Source organism: Hibiscus syriacus, unplaced genomic scaffold (assembly GCF_006381635.1).
Source record: "Hibiscus syriacus cultivar Baekdansim isolate YM2019G1 unplaced genomic scaffold, ASM638163v2 tig00110705_pilon, whole genome shotgun sequence".
Classification (NCBI taxonomy): Eukaryota; Viridiplantae; Streptophyta; class Magnoliopsida; order Malvales; family Malvaceae; genus Hibiscus; species Hibiscus syriacus.
The window spans coordinates 838268-853789 of NW_024062831.1; the positions used below are offsets into that span (position 1 = coordinate 838268).

A 15522-nucleotide genomic window follows, 5' to 3' on the forward strand; every position below is an offset into this window, starting at 1 on the left:
GTTGTTTTTAGAAGTCTTCGAGTTGAGTATTTGTGCCTGTAGGATGTATATTCTTTGTCAATGGCTAAAAAAGATTTTGAACCGATATCACTTTATAGTCACCTCAAACTATTAAAAAAATATCTATAAAATATAGGATAAACTACTTATTTAGTCACTCATCTATTACTTAATTTCTATTTTTGTCAAAATTATTATTATTTTTAATCATACTTAACTTTTCGTTTTGATTATGTTTTGATCGTATACCATTAAAAATTAACAATGATGCTAATGTGCTATTTTTAAATTATCTTTATAATGCTAACGTATCATCATTAATTTTTTAACAGTAGGTGATCAAAATAAAATCAAAACGTAATGTTAAGTATAATATTAAAAAAATAATAAAATAACCAAAACAGAAACTAAGTAACAGGTGAGTGACCAAATATATAGTTTACCCTAAAATCTAACGTGAGTGATTAAAATATCAATAATATCTAATGTGAGTGACCAAATGAAAGTTTAATAAAGTTGAGGGCACCAGTTGTACAGTTTACCCTACATTTACATATTGATTGCTGTTGAGTGTCGAATTTGAAGCGGTCAGCTCAGTCGTGCAAACGAAAATGGAGAACTTTCATGAAAGAAAAAACTAGAAATCAGAACTTTAACAAGGAAATACAGAGAAATGAAGAGATTAGGGGAATGCATAGGGGAATGCATAGGGGAATTAACCAAGTTCACTCTCCAATCTCACATTAACAAATCCCTCGATTTTGAGCTGCAACTTTCCCATGACTTTTTCTCTAATCTCCTCCTCGATAATGACGCCACTGATCCCAATCCAGGTAAGAGTAGCCAAATCTAATTTCCACTTTTGTTATTTTGTTTTTTGTTTTAACTTCAAATTCTTAAGTTTCGCTGTTATTCTCCAACTTTTGGTTGCTTCAAGAAAAGAGGCAAAAATAAATAAATAAAACAAGTACCGAGGAAAAGCTCTGCAATATTGAACCCATACTAAATAAAACTGAATCTTAGTACCAAGGAAGTTGTTTATTATAGCAACGTTACTTATTTGATATAGGTGTTATTGGCTGGACTGTACTCGAGTCTTGCATGTTGGAATTTAAGTTCGGCTCAATTTGAACGTGTTCAACTTTTTTTCCAAACCCGTTTTTCTTGTTCAGTTCCTCTTGAATATTGAGCGGTCTTCAGGCTCCTACAGTCGTCAAGTCGTTGGACAAGTCTGTATAGGAGTCTAATATATTGAATTGAATGGTGCAGATATTTTGAAAGGAGTTCCTTCATACCCTTTATACAAGCCTTTGGTATTGTCTTTGAATCAATCCATGGTTTCCGGGTTCATTTGCAGCAAACAAGGGAATTCAGCATTGATGTGTGATGAGACTTATGCTAAACAGAAGGAAGAGTGGAATAAATTAGTTTCAACTAAAGGACATGAATTGATAAATGTTAGTTTGTCATTGTTGATGCTGCTGTTAATTTTTTCCCCTTTAGGCTTTATGGCTATTAATTTGTTTTATTGATAGATTATGAATAACATAGACTTTGAACTTCATGTTCAGGAGCCCTTTTTCTCAATGTTAAGAGGTAATTTTGGCTGTTCTTATTCTTTGCCAATGCCCTGATTCCTTTGCAATTATCTAATCAATCAAAATTTCATTCTTTGAAGATGGCCTGAAGACAATTGAAGGAAGGTGTGCAGGTGGAGAATATGATAAGTATTTCATGGCTGTTATATATTCGATTTTACAGTCCTTCGTTACTATCAGACAATAAATGAATTTGCTGATGGTACGGAAAATTGAGGTTTTATAAATTTAGCTGCCGCCACTCTAGCATCAGAAGCACTCTTAAGTAACTTCTTATTTATTTATTTATTTTAGTATTGAACCAGGTTCTATGATCCTTTTGAACAAATGTTTGGTGCTCGAAGTTCAGGTAATATAATGCTTATGCATTATAGTACATGTTCATATTCTGAGTTGGACATTTACAATTTTACCAGTTTCAGGATGTTCATCGTTATGCTACATTTTCTAAGATGTTAGAGGTTGAAAGTTTTTCTCAAGTCCTTCCTGGAGTTAAATCCACTGAAGAAGGTAATCTCAATTGAAGTTAACCCATGATTGGCCTTGAATTATCTCTCTTCATACGGTTAGAATATGGATTACTTTGTCATAAGGTTTGGTGGCTGTATCTGGAATTAGGGAACCCAATACATTATTCTGAATGAGGATAAATTTCATTGAATAACCATTAAAAACAAAGTGTTATCAAATGATCCAATGTAATAATTATAGGTCTTTGAATTTCTTTTAATTATTCATATTGACTTGTGCTTAGTTATTGATCATCATGTCTTAAGACTTCAAAATCCAAATTCATTATAAATGTGGCTGGTTTTGGGGACTTATTTTTGTTTATGCTTAACTATTTTCTAGTTGTTTGATTTAGTAAATGTGTGATATGCTGTGAAGGGAATATTACGGGCAGTTTCATTGTGTGATATGCTGTGAAGGGAATATTATGGGCAGTTTCATTCTTGCTTCTAAATTATTTGCTAACACCTTTATGGGATTTTTTTTATTCTCTTGTAGGCATGCAAATATATAGGGAATTTTATACTGAGGAGAAGGAAAGGTCTAATGGTGTCATTGCTATCTGTGTTTCAAATTTGGTGGCTCAGCCCTCTATCTTGTTGTCCAGCATACTATCCGTGAGTTGCTTCATTTTTCTGAATCTTTGATTTTTTTTTATGTTCAATAAGCTAAGCGAATGTTTAAATTTTCAATGTTTTAATCCAGAAACTGAGTTATGAAGGGGTTCAAAGCCTTCTGGGTCTTGCACATACTACTGGAACAATTACTGATGCACTCCCCCCACCAAAATCAACACTTCTTTCTTCATTTATGTTGCCATATAACCCGGATGTAAGTTAATGGCCTTTGAATTGCTTTTATGCTTTCTATACCAAGATTTCCAAACTTTCTTTTATTTTCCCAACTGAACATGCTGCAATTAGCATGCATAATTTGTAGTATTCAAAATAAATAAAGACAAGGAAAAAAATAAGGCTTGGATATATTGATTGAAAGCTATCATTTTTCTCTTTTAAAATGGGTCTTTGTCATTAAAATGCAAAGAACTGCCATAGTTTGTGTGGTGCAGTGACATGAAGTTTTTTGCATTTTTCTCATTCCATACACCAAACATGAGCAAAGAACTGCTAGTTCATTCATATTTTTCTCATACCATACATGAGCAAGAACTACCAGATAAATATATGTTTGTTTATTCCTTTTTGCTTCATTAGTGATTCAATTTTCAGTCTTTTGCCTGGTCAAGCAAAACATTTTAATCCACGAAGGTGTGTCACGTTCTTGCCATTAATATATTGTATGACCGGTGATGGTTGTACTTGTTTTTTATGTTATCTAGGTCAAAGGCAGTACCTTGACTCGTGGAGCTAGGGCTTTAGCTAAGCATGTTGATCGAAGTGGCAATAAGTACTGGGGTAATTTAATTGGAAGTGGTGAGTTATATGATGCTTAAAGTTTCTATTTTATTTATTGTATATGTGTATGGTTCAATGACATTTAACATTTGGGTAGATTTTCATGATATCTTCATTTGATTTTTGTTGGGTGTGTGTGATTTGGGTTGCTCTAGTGTATGGAAGAACAAAATTCTGAGCTCTATTTCGGGGTTGCAAATGTTAATGAGTTCTCTTGCAACTAGTTGAGTGTGTAACAAAATAGTTGATCTTATCATATTAGGTCCTTATCAGTTTTGAAACTTGTCAAGTTAAGCCTTGGTTCCCTATTTTTTTGTTTAAATACTTATTGGGCCCCTTTAAATTTTGAAATTGAACAAATTAAGCCCTAACCCCCATTTGGTTTGGTTTTAATACTTCTTAGGCCCCTGTCAAGTTCAAAGTTTGGCAATTCCCCTCACAGCTTAATGTTCTATTGTAGTTCTGTCCTTGGCCATACTTATGTCCAAATATGTAATTTGGTTTGGCTCGATTGATTTGGGAAAAATTGCAGCTAATATTCGAGTATTATGATTTTTTTCTTTAAAAAAATGAACAGAAACAGAACCAAATATGAAAGGTTACCAAACTGATCCAAGATGAATTCTACCTGTTCAGATTGGTTTGGTTCACTGGTTTCTTTTAATTTTTTTAAAAATGCTTTTATATATATATTTTTAAAATTTATAAATTAATTATAAATTATATAAAAAAAGAATTTGGTTATAATTTTGTTCTGCTTGAATATTATTTCACTGTAATAGTCAGCCTCCTAAATTTTATAGTTTCAACATTTTTCTTTCCATTGCTGGGTTTTGACAATCTAAGTTTCTCTTGTTTCAGTTCATCGGATTTCTAGAACCATACATGGATGATGGTCACTTAAAGGGATGGAAACATTGATTTGATTCAAGAAATGTTTGCGTTGGTTTCGAAGATTTATAAGGTACCTCTTCCATTTAATTACTATTTACTACAAAAGGAAGATGATAATACAATCAAGACATTTACAAGTCTCCTTCAACCTCCATTTGTACCAAAAATATATATAAAAAAAGGTTTCAAAATGAGTATCAAACATTTTTTTTAAAAATTTCTGTGACTACTGCAACTTCTTCGCTTCAAATAGTCATCAATTTTAATTTTGTTTTGTTTAGTTAGAGATTCAAATCTCCGTACATGATCCGATATTTATTGGACACAGGTGCCGGCATAAGTATTTCAAAAAACAAATGAAGAGTTGGGGTAACATACGATAATGATGTAAAACTCAAAAGGAATGCACAGGACGGAGTTCCCTTGTCGGTTCTTATTAAAATTTATATATTCGATATAATTTTGGTTTAATAGTATTTTAGTTTATGTAAAAATAAAAATAAAAATTTAAAAAATGTAAAAATTTATTAAATATTTAATCAAGTAGTGGTCGAATTAAAGAATGATAAGTATGTGTTTTCAAATTTTTAGTCTAATTACAATTTAGGTCATTGTAAGTTTAAATATTAGACAAATCAGAATTTGTTTTGTGAATTTTGATTTTTTTATTATAAATTTAAGGTGAATACAAAGAAGTATATATACAAAGATTTTTAACTATTTTATAATAAACGCTCATACCTCTACATACACAGTGTTTGAACCCATGACTTCAATGATAACAATAATCCCCTTAATCACTAAAGACGTTTGTTCATGTTGAATTTCGAGTTTAAATACCTAATAAGTCTTTATATTTTTCTTAAATAATCTAATATTTCAGTCAATGTCAATATTTAATTTTAGTTTCGTCCCTGGAATGCAGTTACTAATTTTGGTTAGTAGAAGTTTTGCAAAAAGACACAAGCCGGATTAGACTTGTTGAACTTTTTCTTATGAGAATTATATTTGTAGAATTTGGCCATTGTTATGTTATTTGGACTGGTGTGATTGTCGGGTACAAGTATATGTACAATATATATATGATCAAACTGATTAGATACGCATAATGAATAATCAATTCACTCTAAATTTGATATATCAGCATGAACTAATTGATATATCAGTACGAACTAAGTGATCTCGGTAGTAAAAGAATTGTTATAATTTCTTGAGATTCTGATATTCGAGCACCATAAATGTCAGGAGTGTGAGCTTTTAATATTAAATGAAAGTTATCTTTTAACAAATATTACATTGTACTTGCTCTAGTTTAATAAAAAAATTGTTCTATCAAGCCTCTTTAGCCCCTTTTTTATTATTAATTTTTTATTTAATTTTGTAAACAAATAATTATTTGATGCATGAAAATGAAAAAAAATATTTACAATTATGAAAAATATTTTTCTAATAATTTTGAATGGAAGGTTTTTTTTTTCACTACTAATGCATCTGTAATTATACTTTTTAAATATATTTTACAATTAAAATTAAATAAAATTATTTCATAGGGAAAAAAACATACAACGGATTTGAACTTTAATTTTATTTTCCCAAAACCTGTCTAATTCGGGCTGGGCCTCGGTTTGAACCCGGTTATCTTCTCTCTCTATGCTTCAACTCTGATCAACAAAGCAATGTTCTTCCATTTTTGTCCCAATAACCACTTCTAATAATGGAGATTTTCTAGGGTTTATGTTGTGGGCCTATATATTAATCGAATATTGGAAAAATTAGGGTTTGTGTTTTTACAGAGTCAATAAGCTCTATACAAACTTCAATCGAAAATGGTAAAACCCAAAATTGTATCTTCAATTATGTCCTTAGATCTCTGAATGCACTATTGTTTCGATGTTCTCAATTTCATTTTTGTATTTTCTAATTATGATTCATGCTTCAGATCTTTGTTCTTGTTTTCAAATTGTTCTGTTTTTGGCTTTCTTTTATTAGATTTTTCAAAATTTATTCTGAATTTTTGTTTATAGACAACTGAGGGTTGCAGAACTGTGATTACTATCACTTTCAGTTGATGGATTTTCTTGATTGTAATTATTTCAACGTTTTTGGATGAATTATTTTGCAATTTTTTTCATTCACAAAGCATACGGTCTCTATTTAGCTCAGGTTTTTATTTAAGTACTTTTCTGTACATTTGCAAGTTAACACTTGATGATTTTCTTTGTAATAAGAGTTTATGTTATTTTGAGGTTCTAAATATTTAGGATAATGAATTTGTAAGAAACTTTAATCATTGCATCAGTTTGTGTATTACATGAATTCTTGTCTGCCATTAAAGGTTTTATTGTTCTCGTCTTCAAGTTTTTTCCTTACGGGTTTCTTATTCTATGAACTCTTCAACTTGTGTCTTGTTCTCCTTCGGATGTATGGTATTTGCATTTTTATACTTTCAGGAATTGTTACAAAACATACCTTCAGGATAAGATAAGATGCAATGAATAAAATGAAAATCTTGTTCGCAACGTCGTCTAAATGATGAGAAAGAACCTTTTAATAGCCATTAGACTTCTTGGTGGGAATGAAGTGTGTGAACCTTGTATATGCTTCTCTATCCTGTATCGGGCATTGTATCTGTGTCCGAATAAGATAGGTTATTTTTGGTTTATTGTATATGCTTCTTTGTTAAATTATTTTGTTTTTTCATATGCAGCCTAAGCAAATTCATGAGATCAAGGATTTCCTTCTCACTGCCAGAAGGAAAGATGCTCGCTCGGTAAAAATCAAGAAGAGCAGAGATGTCGTCAAGTTCAAAGTTCGCTGCTCGAAGTATTTGTACACACTTTGTGTGTCCGATGCCGAGAAGGCCGATAAGTTGAAGCAGTCTCTTCCTCCAGGTAAAACCATACCGTTTCTGGACCCTCTTATTTATTTTTTCCGATCGAACCAGCAGTTGTAATGAACAAATGAACTGTTCCAACACTAGATAAATAGAAGAAACAAATTATTGTTCTTGACTGTGTTTCGTGTTTGTCTCGTGCTTACAGGTTTGAGTGTCCAAGACCTGTGAAAATAGGGATGCTTTAAGTTTACCATCCGATTAGTAGGTGATGAAAGCAAGATTTGATTTTTGGTTTATCGTGTTTTATGCCATTTTGCTGCTTTGAAGCTCGAAATTTAGTGTAATGGATTTGGTTGAGTTTCTTTAAATGGATATTAGTAGAGCAATTTCATACACTATTTTTCTTTCTGGTTGTCCTATTTTCTTTATCTATTGTTGGATGTGGTTTTCTTGGGTAGTTTTGATGTACTATAGCCTTAATATATGCTCAAAGAAATGTATTATTTGAAATGTTATTATTTTTTAAACATTTTCGGTAAAGCGATACCTAAAACATTTTTTTTTACTAAAAATGCTATTTTTGCTAACTAATTTCCGGTAGAACCCAATATTAACATTTCGGTAGATAAAATAATGTTTTAAATAACGTTTTACCAAAAATATTAAAAAAAATTATTTTCTTAGTCGTATATTAAGGTTGCCTCACTTGTTATATAAATTTATGTTGTCTCTACTAATGTTACCTAATTCGCTCCCTACCACGAATCTCGTTTGGATTTGTTTGTTTTATTCAGATATGCTAAGTATCGAAATATGATCCCAATACAAGTAATATTTTTTTCAAAAGGGCACTTAACTAACATATTCATCTTAATTTGGGGGCCGTAAACTAGTTGGATCGAGTTTGAATATTATTGAGCTTAACTTTATTTGAAAAGTTCAAAGTTGAACTTGTTTTGTCTCAAAAGCTTGTGAATTGAAATTGTTGGCTTGAACTCGAAATAATAATTGAAATTCGATTTGAATGTGAATTTTTTTTTAAATTAATATTCTCAGATTTAGTTCAATTAAAACTTGAACTTAAACTAGGTTCAAGCTCGAATTTCAACCCGAACATAAATTTTAAATACATGAAAATTTTATATTGTATTTTTAAAAAGATAAAAATATTAATATTATAAATAATTTAATTTTAAAAAATGAAAATTTAAATATATTATCTTTTTGAGTTGTTCGTGAGTTTTTGAGTCGAATATAAATAGTTTGTTGTTATATAAATATCCTTTTACTAGTCAAAAACAATAAAATAAAAGATATTTATTAGAAATCAATTTAAACATATTAATTTTAGAAGAAAAAAACAAAGAATGGAACAGTATGCAAAAAAAATGCAATAAGTGTTAGACTGAATCAAACCAACAGTACACATAAATAAATCATATAAGGTGGGATATACTTTATTTGCATTACTCATAGTTGCCATCATTTTAGTAGAGTAATAAAATTATTAAATTATTTTGAATTAAGATAAAGGTTCAGTTATAGAATTTTCAATGTATACCTTCTGAAAACTAAAATTTTTATTATATAAGGTCAGGATATATCTTTATTAATTTTTTAATGATCGATAATTAAATAATAATAATTTTTTATAAAAAAAATAATGACTAAAATAGAAAAATAATAATAATTTGGGGGCAAATTACTTATGGAGTTAATGTGGCAATAGTATTAACAAAAACAAAAACTTACTCTAAGGTAAGTAAATATTTGTGTAATTCATCCAAGAAACAATAAAATTTTGTAGGAAAAACAGTCCATATCTCCGACAGACATTGTTTTAATGATCAAATTGAATCATTATTTTATGGGGAGGCAACCAGAAATCGTGAATCCATTTACGGCCAAAGAAGAGAAAGTAAGATCGTTTATCTCCACCCCTTTTCTTTTTTGTATGAACTAAAATCTCTTTAAATTCTCTCACTTCTCCTGCTTGAAGCAATCATTTGATCTACCGTGAAAAAGCCCAATCCTCATATAGTCGTTCATTGTTATATATTGACATGAATATTTGAAATTGTATTGGGAATTTCAAATCTGGTTTTTGATTCAGTGCAAGGTTTGGTTTACCTGAATTTTGTCAAAATTTATTGATTGATTTGTGCTAAAAAAAAGTGACGATTTTATCTTAAGAATTGATAGGTTCATGAATTTTAACTGGATTTTAATGTTGGGTTTTCTATTTAGATTGAATAAAGCTGAAAAGAGAGAAGTTGAAGGAATTTTTCTAGTTTAAGTAGTGATGGGGAATCCATTGTTTTATGAGATATTGGAAAAACCAGCAACAAGCTGTATAATAGGAATCTGTGGTGGAATATGGTATTACATCCAGAAGAAGAACATTGGTTATCAGCATGTCGGTTTAAGTTACGAAACGGTGTTGGAAGGGCAATATTGGAGAGTAATTACTTCAGCTTTTTCACATATAAGTGTTCTTCATCTTGTTTTCAATATGAGTGCCCTTTGGAGTCTTGGTGTTGTTGAGCAATTAGGCCATTTAGGTCTTGGAGTGGCTTATTACCTTCATTACACACTTGTTTTGGTTGTTGTGTCGGGGTTGCTCGTGTTGGGAATGTACCATTTGTTAATTCAGCGTTTTAAGATTGAGTATTTCCGGCGAGTGACTGCTGTCGGTTATTCTTGTGTTGTTTTCGGATGGATGACGGTTTTGTCTGTGAAGCAACCTTCATCAAAGTTGGATCTCTTTGGATTCCTTTCGCTTCCTATTAGTTTTGCGCCTTTAGAGTCGTTGATTTTCACTTGGATAATTGTTCCGCAAGCAAGTTTTGTTGGACATTTATCTGGAATCATTGTGGGGTATGCTATAGCTTGGGGCTTGATTCATGGGATGACCAGTTATTGGGCAGCTTCCATGGTGGGATGGATTGCAGTAGTTTCTGCATTTAGTTTGAAACATTCTGGTGCATATGATTTCGATTTTCTTGAGATCGAATCCATTACAGATCCTTCATTGCCTTGTATCCGGTTTATCGGAGATGGTAGAACCTTGCAGATTAGTACAGTTCCGGTTGAAGGCATTCAAATTGTTTAGTTGGTTTGTGAAGAATGAAGGTGGTGGTTTTGCTTTGTTGATGCTATCACAGTTGAAGGCATTCATTGCTTTGCTTTGCTTTGCTTTGATAATAAAAATCCCTGGTTTGTTTGCAAAGCTTTATACAAATTTCTTCACTGACTTGGCTTGCAAGTCACTCATCACCAAGCATTCTATGTATATGCTTTAAAAAAAAATGAAAAGAATTTAAATATTTTCTTTTCAACGAGTATTAATTGATCTACAACAACAAAAATTGAGCGGATATAACAAAACTTGCTCAAAAATATAATTTTAATATTTATGCATAATAAAATTTTACCCTCGAATTTAAAAAAAATCATTTTAGTCCTTTTTTTCATCTCTTTTGGCTTTCAAACTTTTACTTTCTGTTAAATTGAATCAATCGACAAAAACTAACAGAATTATTAAACTGATGTAATAACCTTTTTTTTTTATCAAAATAGATGTCTATTATTTTTTATTTTATATAAAAAATTAAAAATAATAAAATATTTTTAAATGATAAAAAAGTGTAAAATTTTAAGTAAATACATTTAGACTATTATAAAATATAATAATTATTAAACATAAAAATAATAAAATAACCAACTTCAATTTGATAGCTTTTTCAATTGACTTAGTTTAATATAAAAAAAATTGAAAATTAAAATGATTCTTTTTAAAATTTAAATATAAAAAATATATTAGAGGGAGTCTTTATACATATCATATTCCATTTAATTAAACCAAGTTCCAAAACCTTATTTAGTTAAGAGTCAACTACACGTTTAGTATCCTAATAATCACTTTTGTTATATTTTAACTATCCTAACTATTTTTTATTTCAAAATCATACCTAAAAATATATTTTCGTTTTATTTTGATCACCCACGTTAAGAAATTAACGGTGATGTTTATGTGTCACTATAAGTTAAAAACACATCATCATTGATTTTCGTTTTCAAAAAATATGTCAGAAATTTTATTAATTTTTTAATGACAGATGATCAAAATAAAACGAAAACATAATGTTATATATGATTTTAAAAAATAATAGTAAGTGACCAAAATATAACAAAAGTTATAGCTGAGATAGTAAATGTGTAGTTTACCCTTCAGTTAACTTAAAATATTTATAGACCGCGAAAAAAGACTTGGAGGCAAAGCTGAGGCACAGTCTAGTTATCAAACACGTGTCAATATTCAATTAAATCATAAAACGCTTTGACTTTATCATGGACTGAACCAACCAATGATTGCCACGTCACGTTCTTTTCCGTCCCTATAATTCCCAACCCTGATCTCTCACCCTCATGAATCTGCCCTCTTTCTCCCTTTCCTAAATCTTAATCGATCATCATAATTTCATCTCATTAAGCCTAAAATTTCTAGTAAGTTTCTTTTTATTATTTGATTTTCATTTTAATTATATATTTCAGTACTTTTAATATGTTTTCGTTGATGTTCGATGAAAAATGCTAATTGTTGAACATGCCTTTTTTTTATTTGCATTGTTAATTTATTCTCTGTTTGGTTGCCGAGAAAAAGTTTAGAGTGTGTTTTTTTATTAGATTTTATTTTGTTTTGTCGTTCTGGTAATTGTTATAAGTTTCCCCATTTTATGGATGCCGTTTACATGTACAGCATAGCATTAGGACCTCAGGTTGTGGAATTAGCTGGTGATCCGAGGGAATTTTTTCATCAATAACTATTTGGCAGGTAGGAAAATAAAGGAAATTAAAAAAAAATTGAAAAAAGGAGCCGACTTATTCCAGAGTTAACTCCAACTAGGACTCAAGAAATAAACTTTGTATTTTATTTTACTCCTTTCTCTTTTTATTATTTTATTCTTTATATTTTACACTTACACATTGGATACAGGAAATATGCTTAATTTTTTCCTTAACTTTTCTGGCCTTATGTTCATTTTTTTGTCTATATTTTGAGTTCCCTTTGGAGAGTTATATCACCATACCCGTGTCTGTATATTAGTTGAACGCCAGTGTTGGACACGGAACAATTAATAGTCATAGGGAGATAGTTCTTGGAAATGAGACTCATTGTAGAGCAATTTGTTAAGTAAATTTTATTTGTGTTTTCTTTTCCTTCATTTTCGTTCTGGACCTAATCCGTGCTCTAGATGATTGATTGGTATCTGGAAAAATAGTGGAAGAAGGGGGGGGGGGGTTTAAACACCAACCAGTTATATTGTTTTACTGCATTTTAATATAAAGTTTGAATGTGCCAAGAACTTTTGGACCTCAATAAGAAATATAAAGGTTCACTTCGTATCTTTTCATGTTTATCCTTATCTGCTAGCAGTAATTAGAAAAAAGGTTGTTCTTGCAGTGGAGTTTGGTGTTCATTGTGATGTTAATGGTGGCATGGTACTGAACTCGGTCCAAGTAGAGGCTAGAAGCATGGAAAATGAAAATGAAACAGTAGAAAATCCTGTTGAAGGAACTTTTCAACAGGTATTGAATGAGAAAATGGAGCAAACTTCTCCAGGAATGGAAGACATCCCAGAGGGTATTCCAGCTGATGAGCCTTATGTGGGTCAGGAGTTTGAATCCGAGGCAGCTGCACATGCTTTCTATAATGGATATGCCACAAGGGCGGGATTCGTCATTCGGGTAAGCAAACTTTCCCGTTCAAGGCGTGATGGATCTGCTATCGGTAGGGCACTTGTTTGTAACAAAGAGGGTTTTAGAATGCCTGACAAGCGAGAAAAAATTGTGAGGCAAAGGGCAGAAACAAGGGTTGGGTGCAGGGCGATGATTTTGGTGAGGAAAGTTATTTCTGGTAAATGGGTTGTCACCAAATTTGTGAAGGAGCACACTCATCCTCTGTCTCCTGGAAAAGGTCGGAGGGATTGCATTTATGATCAGTATCCGGTCAGTATTTAACATATTGGCATAAATTCATTTGGCTAGTAGCCTAGTACACTAAAATGTAATTTCACTTTTCTATTTGAGTCATAATTTATGCATGTTTGTGTGATGTAGGTTACTATCATAACCATCTTCACTTCTTTCTCATAACGTGGTTTATCTTTCTTTGAAACTAGATACCATCTGAAAAATATTCTCTCTGAATAATGTTTCGTTAACAGTGATAAAAGTATTTTAAATAGCTGGTTATCTTTTCTGCTTAACACGAGAGCATTGATGTGCATTTATGATTATGGTCAGCTGTTAAGTGTTAAGTGATATTTAGGGGGATTAAGCGAAATATATGATGGATGCATTGATAAATTATTCAACAAAGTGTTTATCAAATGGAGTTTACTTCTGATTTGGCTTTTAATAATTAATAATATAAAGTTCAGTCACTATTGATTCACTTCTATTAAAGTGAGAACAATGATATTATAGGTGCCTTAATCTTTTGCAGTTGTCTAGAATATAATTAATGATGTATATGACTTCGGTACATCATGTGTTTTAAACTATTGAGGTAAAGTCCCAAATGGCACTAGAAGAGTGAAATGTAATGAAGGGAAAGTGCTTAGAGATAGTTTTGCTTCAAAGCATGGCCTCGTAGTTTTTTCTTGTTATTAATCTCTATCCTACAACATATGATGCCTTTTTTTTCACAAGTTCTTAAAACACACCAGTCAACATATGATATCTTTTTCTTTCACTTGTGAAAATTATGTTATGGAGGCATTCAGAATGCTAGCATGTAAAGATAGGAATTAAAATTATAATTTCTGAAACTTTTAGCAATTCATTAATGTATATCCGCCTTCCTCGTCCTGTTACCTTGAAGAAAACTACATTTTATTCTTCTGTGTTGTGCTTACTGGAGCTGTAGTAACAATTATTTGAAGTAGAGCTTTACGAGAAATGTTGTCAGATTGACTCCATTTGGCATAACCTAGAACGTCGTAGCTTTCCTCATGTTGTTGGTTTTGTCAATGAACTCATTTCAGCTCTTTCAACTTGTGCGTGTAGCTAGTAGCCTCTAAAAACTCATTTTCAGCTTTTGTAGAGAACTACCAACACCATTTTGCTCTTGATTCTAATGTTATCTTGACCATTTTATCAAGCAATGAACTCTTTTTGACCATTTCTTTCAATCTACAGTTAGGAATTCATTTTGGTGCTACTTTCGTTTTAGCCTCCGCAATTCTGCCACTGATGCGTGCCGTCGTTCGTCAGCCGAATGCTTTTATTTTGAAGTAGTGTGTTGATAATGACATTGATTAATCTGTGTACTAAAACTTGCTTCATCAATCTTGTCTTTGTTTCAGAATGAACATAACAAAATCCGAGAATTAACGCAGCAGTTGGCCATGGAGAAAAAGAGAGCTGCAACTTATAAAAGACATCTAGAGTTGATATTCGAGCAAATTGAGGAGCACAATGAGAGTCTATCAAAGAAGATCCAACACATAGTGGACCGTGTGAATGAAATGGACAACAAAGAGCATCAGAGCCGCGTATAGTTCGAGTAATGTTGTTGGGTATGTAATCAGGTGCGAATTGTGTAAGGTCTGGTGGCTGTGAAATATAGGGTTTATACCAATTCATTAGAATATCCCTTGTATAATTATGCTTCCACAGGGTTTATACCAAATCAAATTAGGTCAGTCAATGTACAGTTTTTGGGGCTGCAGTTTGTGTGAAGGGTTCAAATATAATTTCCATTGTGGACTTTTATTAATTCATTAAATTATTTCATTTAATTTATGTTTTACATTTTAAAACAGTCTTTGGGTAGCACTCAAATGTTTTTATTTGTATTTCAGTTAAACTATTTTCTGAGATACCATGATTTTAGCCCTTAAATATTATTTTAAAATCTTTAAATAAACACAAATCAAAAGCCAAAAAAACTACCGTAAAATCTCTATAAATTAATAACAAAGAGACCAAATAACTTTATTAATTTAAAGAGTTATTAATTAATCAATAAATTAAAAATTTATTAATTTAAAGAGTTTGTTTTCGATTTAACGAAACTACATTATTCTTTACGACATGAATTCACAATGCCTTTACAACTAATTATGTGAAAAAAACAATTATGACGGTTACAACTCTTCTCAACTTTTTGTTGTAATATGAGAACGCGACACTGGAATTTTTTTATGCAATAAGCAAAATTAGACACATACATCTTGATTTAGATTTTAAGAAGTATATAACA

The 15522-nt window shown here is 31.0% G+C and overlaps 4 protein-coding genes across 4 annotated transcripts; all 4 read left to right on the plus strand.

Annotated features, from left to right (window-relative positions):
• Nucleotides 1-595: 595 nt before the first annotated feature.
• LOC120138688 lies at nt 596-4486 on the plus strand. Its single transcript, XM_039154106.1, has 10 exons — nt 596-833; nt 1270-1457; nt 1572-1596; nt 1679-1727; nt 1893-1947; nt 2021-2108; nt 2607-2725; nt 2814-2939; nt 3448-3541; nt 4385-4486. Exons 1-10 carry the CDS (start codon nt 674-676, stop codon nt 4414-4416), a joined length of 936 nt encoding a protein of 311 aa, XP_039010037.1. The 5' UTR covers nt 596-673; the 3' UTR covers nt 4417-4486.
• Nucleotides 4487-6142: 1656 nt separating this feature from the next.
• Nucleotides 6143-7575, plus strand: LOC120138687 (60S ribosomal protein L38-like). Its single transcript, XM_039154105.1, has 3 exons — nt 6143-6246; nt 7125-7308; nt 7459-7575. Exons 1-3 carry the CDS (start codon nt 6244-6246, stop codon nt 7479-7481), a joined length of 210 nt encoding a protein of 69 aa, XP_039010036.1. The 5' UTR covers nt 6143-6243; the 3' UTR covers nt 7482-7575.
• Nucleotides 7576-9121: 1546 nt separating this feature from the next.
• Nucleotides 9122-10399, plus strand: LOC120138714 (RHOMBOID-like protein 13). The gene is made up of 2 exons (XM_039154129.1): nt 9122-9171; nt 9501-10399. The coding sequence occupies exon 2, from the start codon at nt 9556-9558 to the stop codon at nt 10363-10365; it is 810 nt and encodes a 269-aa protein (XP_039010060.1). The 5' UTR covers nt 9122-9171; nt 9501-9555; the 3' UTR covers nt 10366-10399.
• A 1276-nt stretch (nt 10400-11675) lies between these two features.
• On the plus strand, nt 11676-15058 carry LOC120138715 (protein FAR1-RELATED SEQUENCE 6-like). Its single transcript, XM_039154131.1, has 3 exons — nt 11676-11759; nt 12718-13262; nt 14624-15058. Coding segments are annotated over exons 1-3 (741 nt in total). The 5' UTR covers nt 11676-11758; the 3' UTR covers nt 14819-15058.
• Nucleotides 15059-15522: the final 464 nt, after the last annotated feature.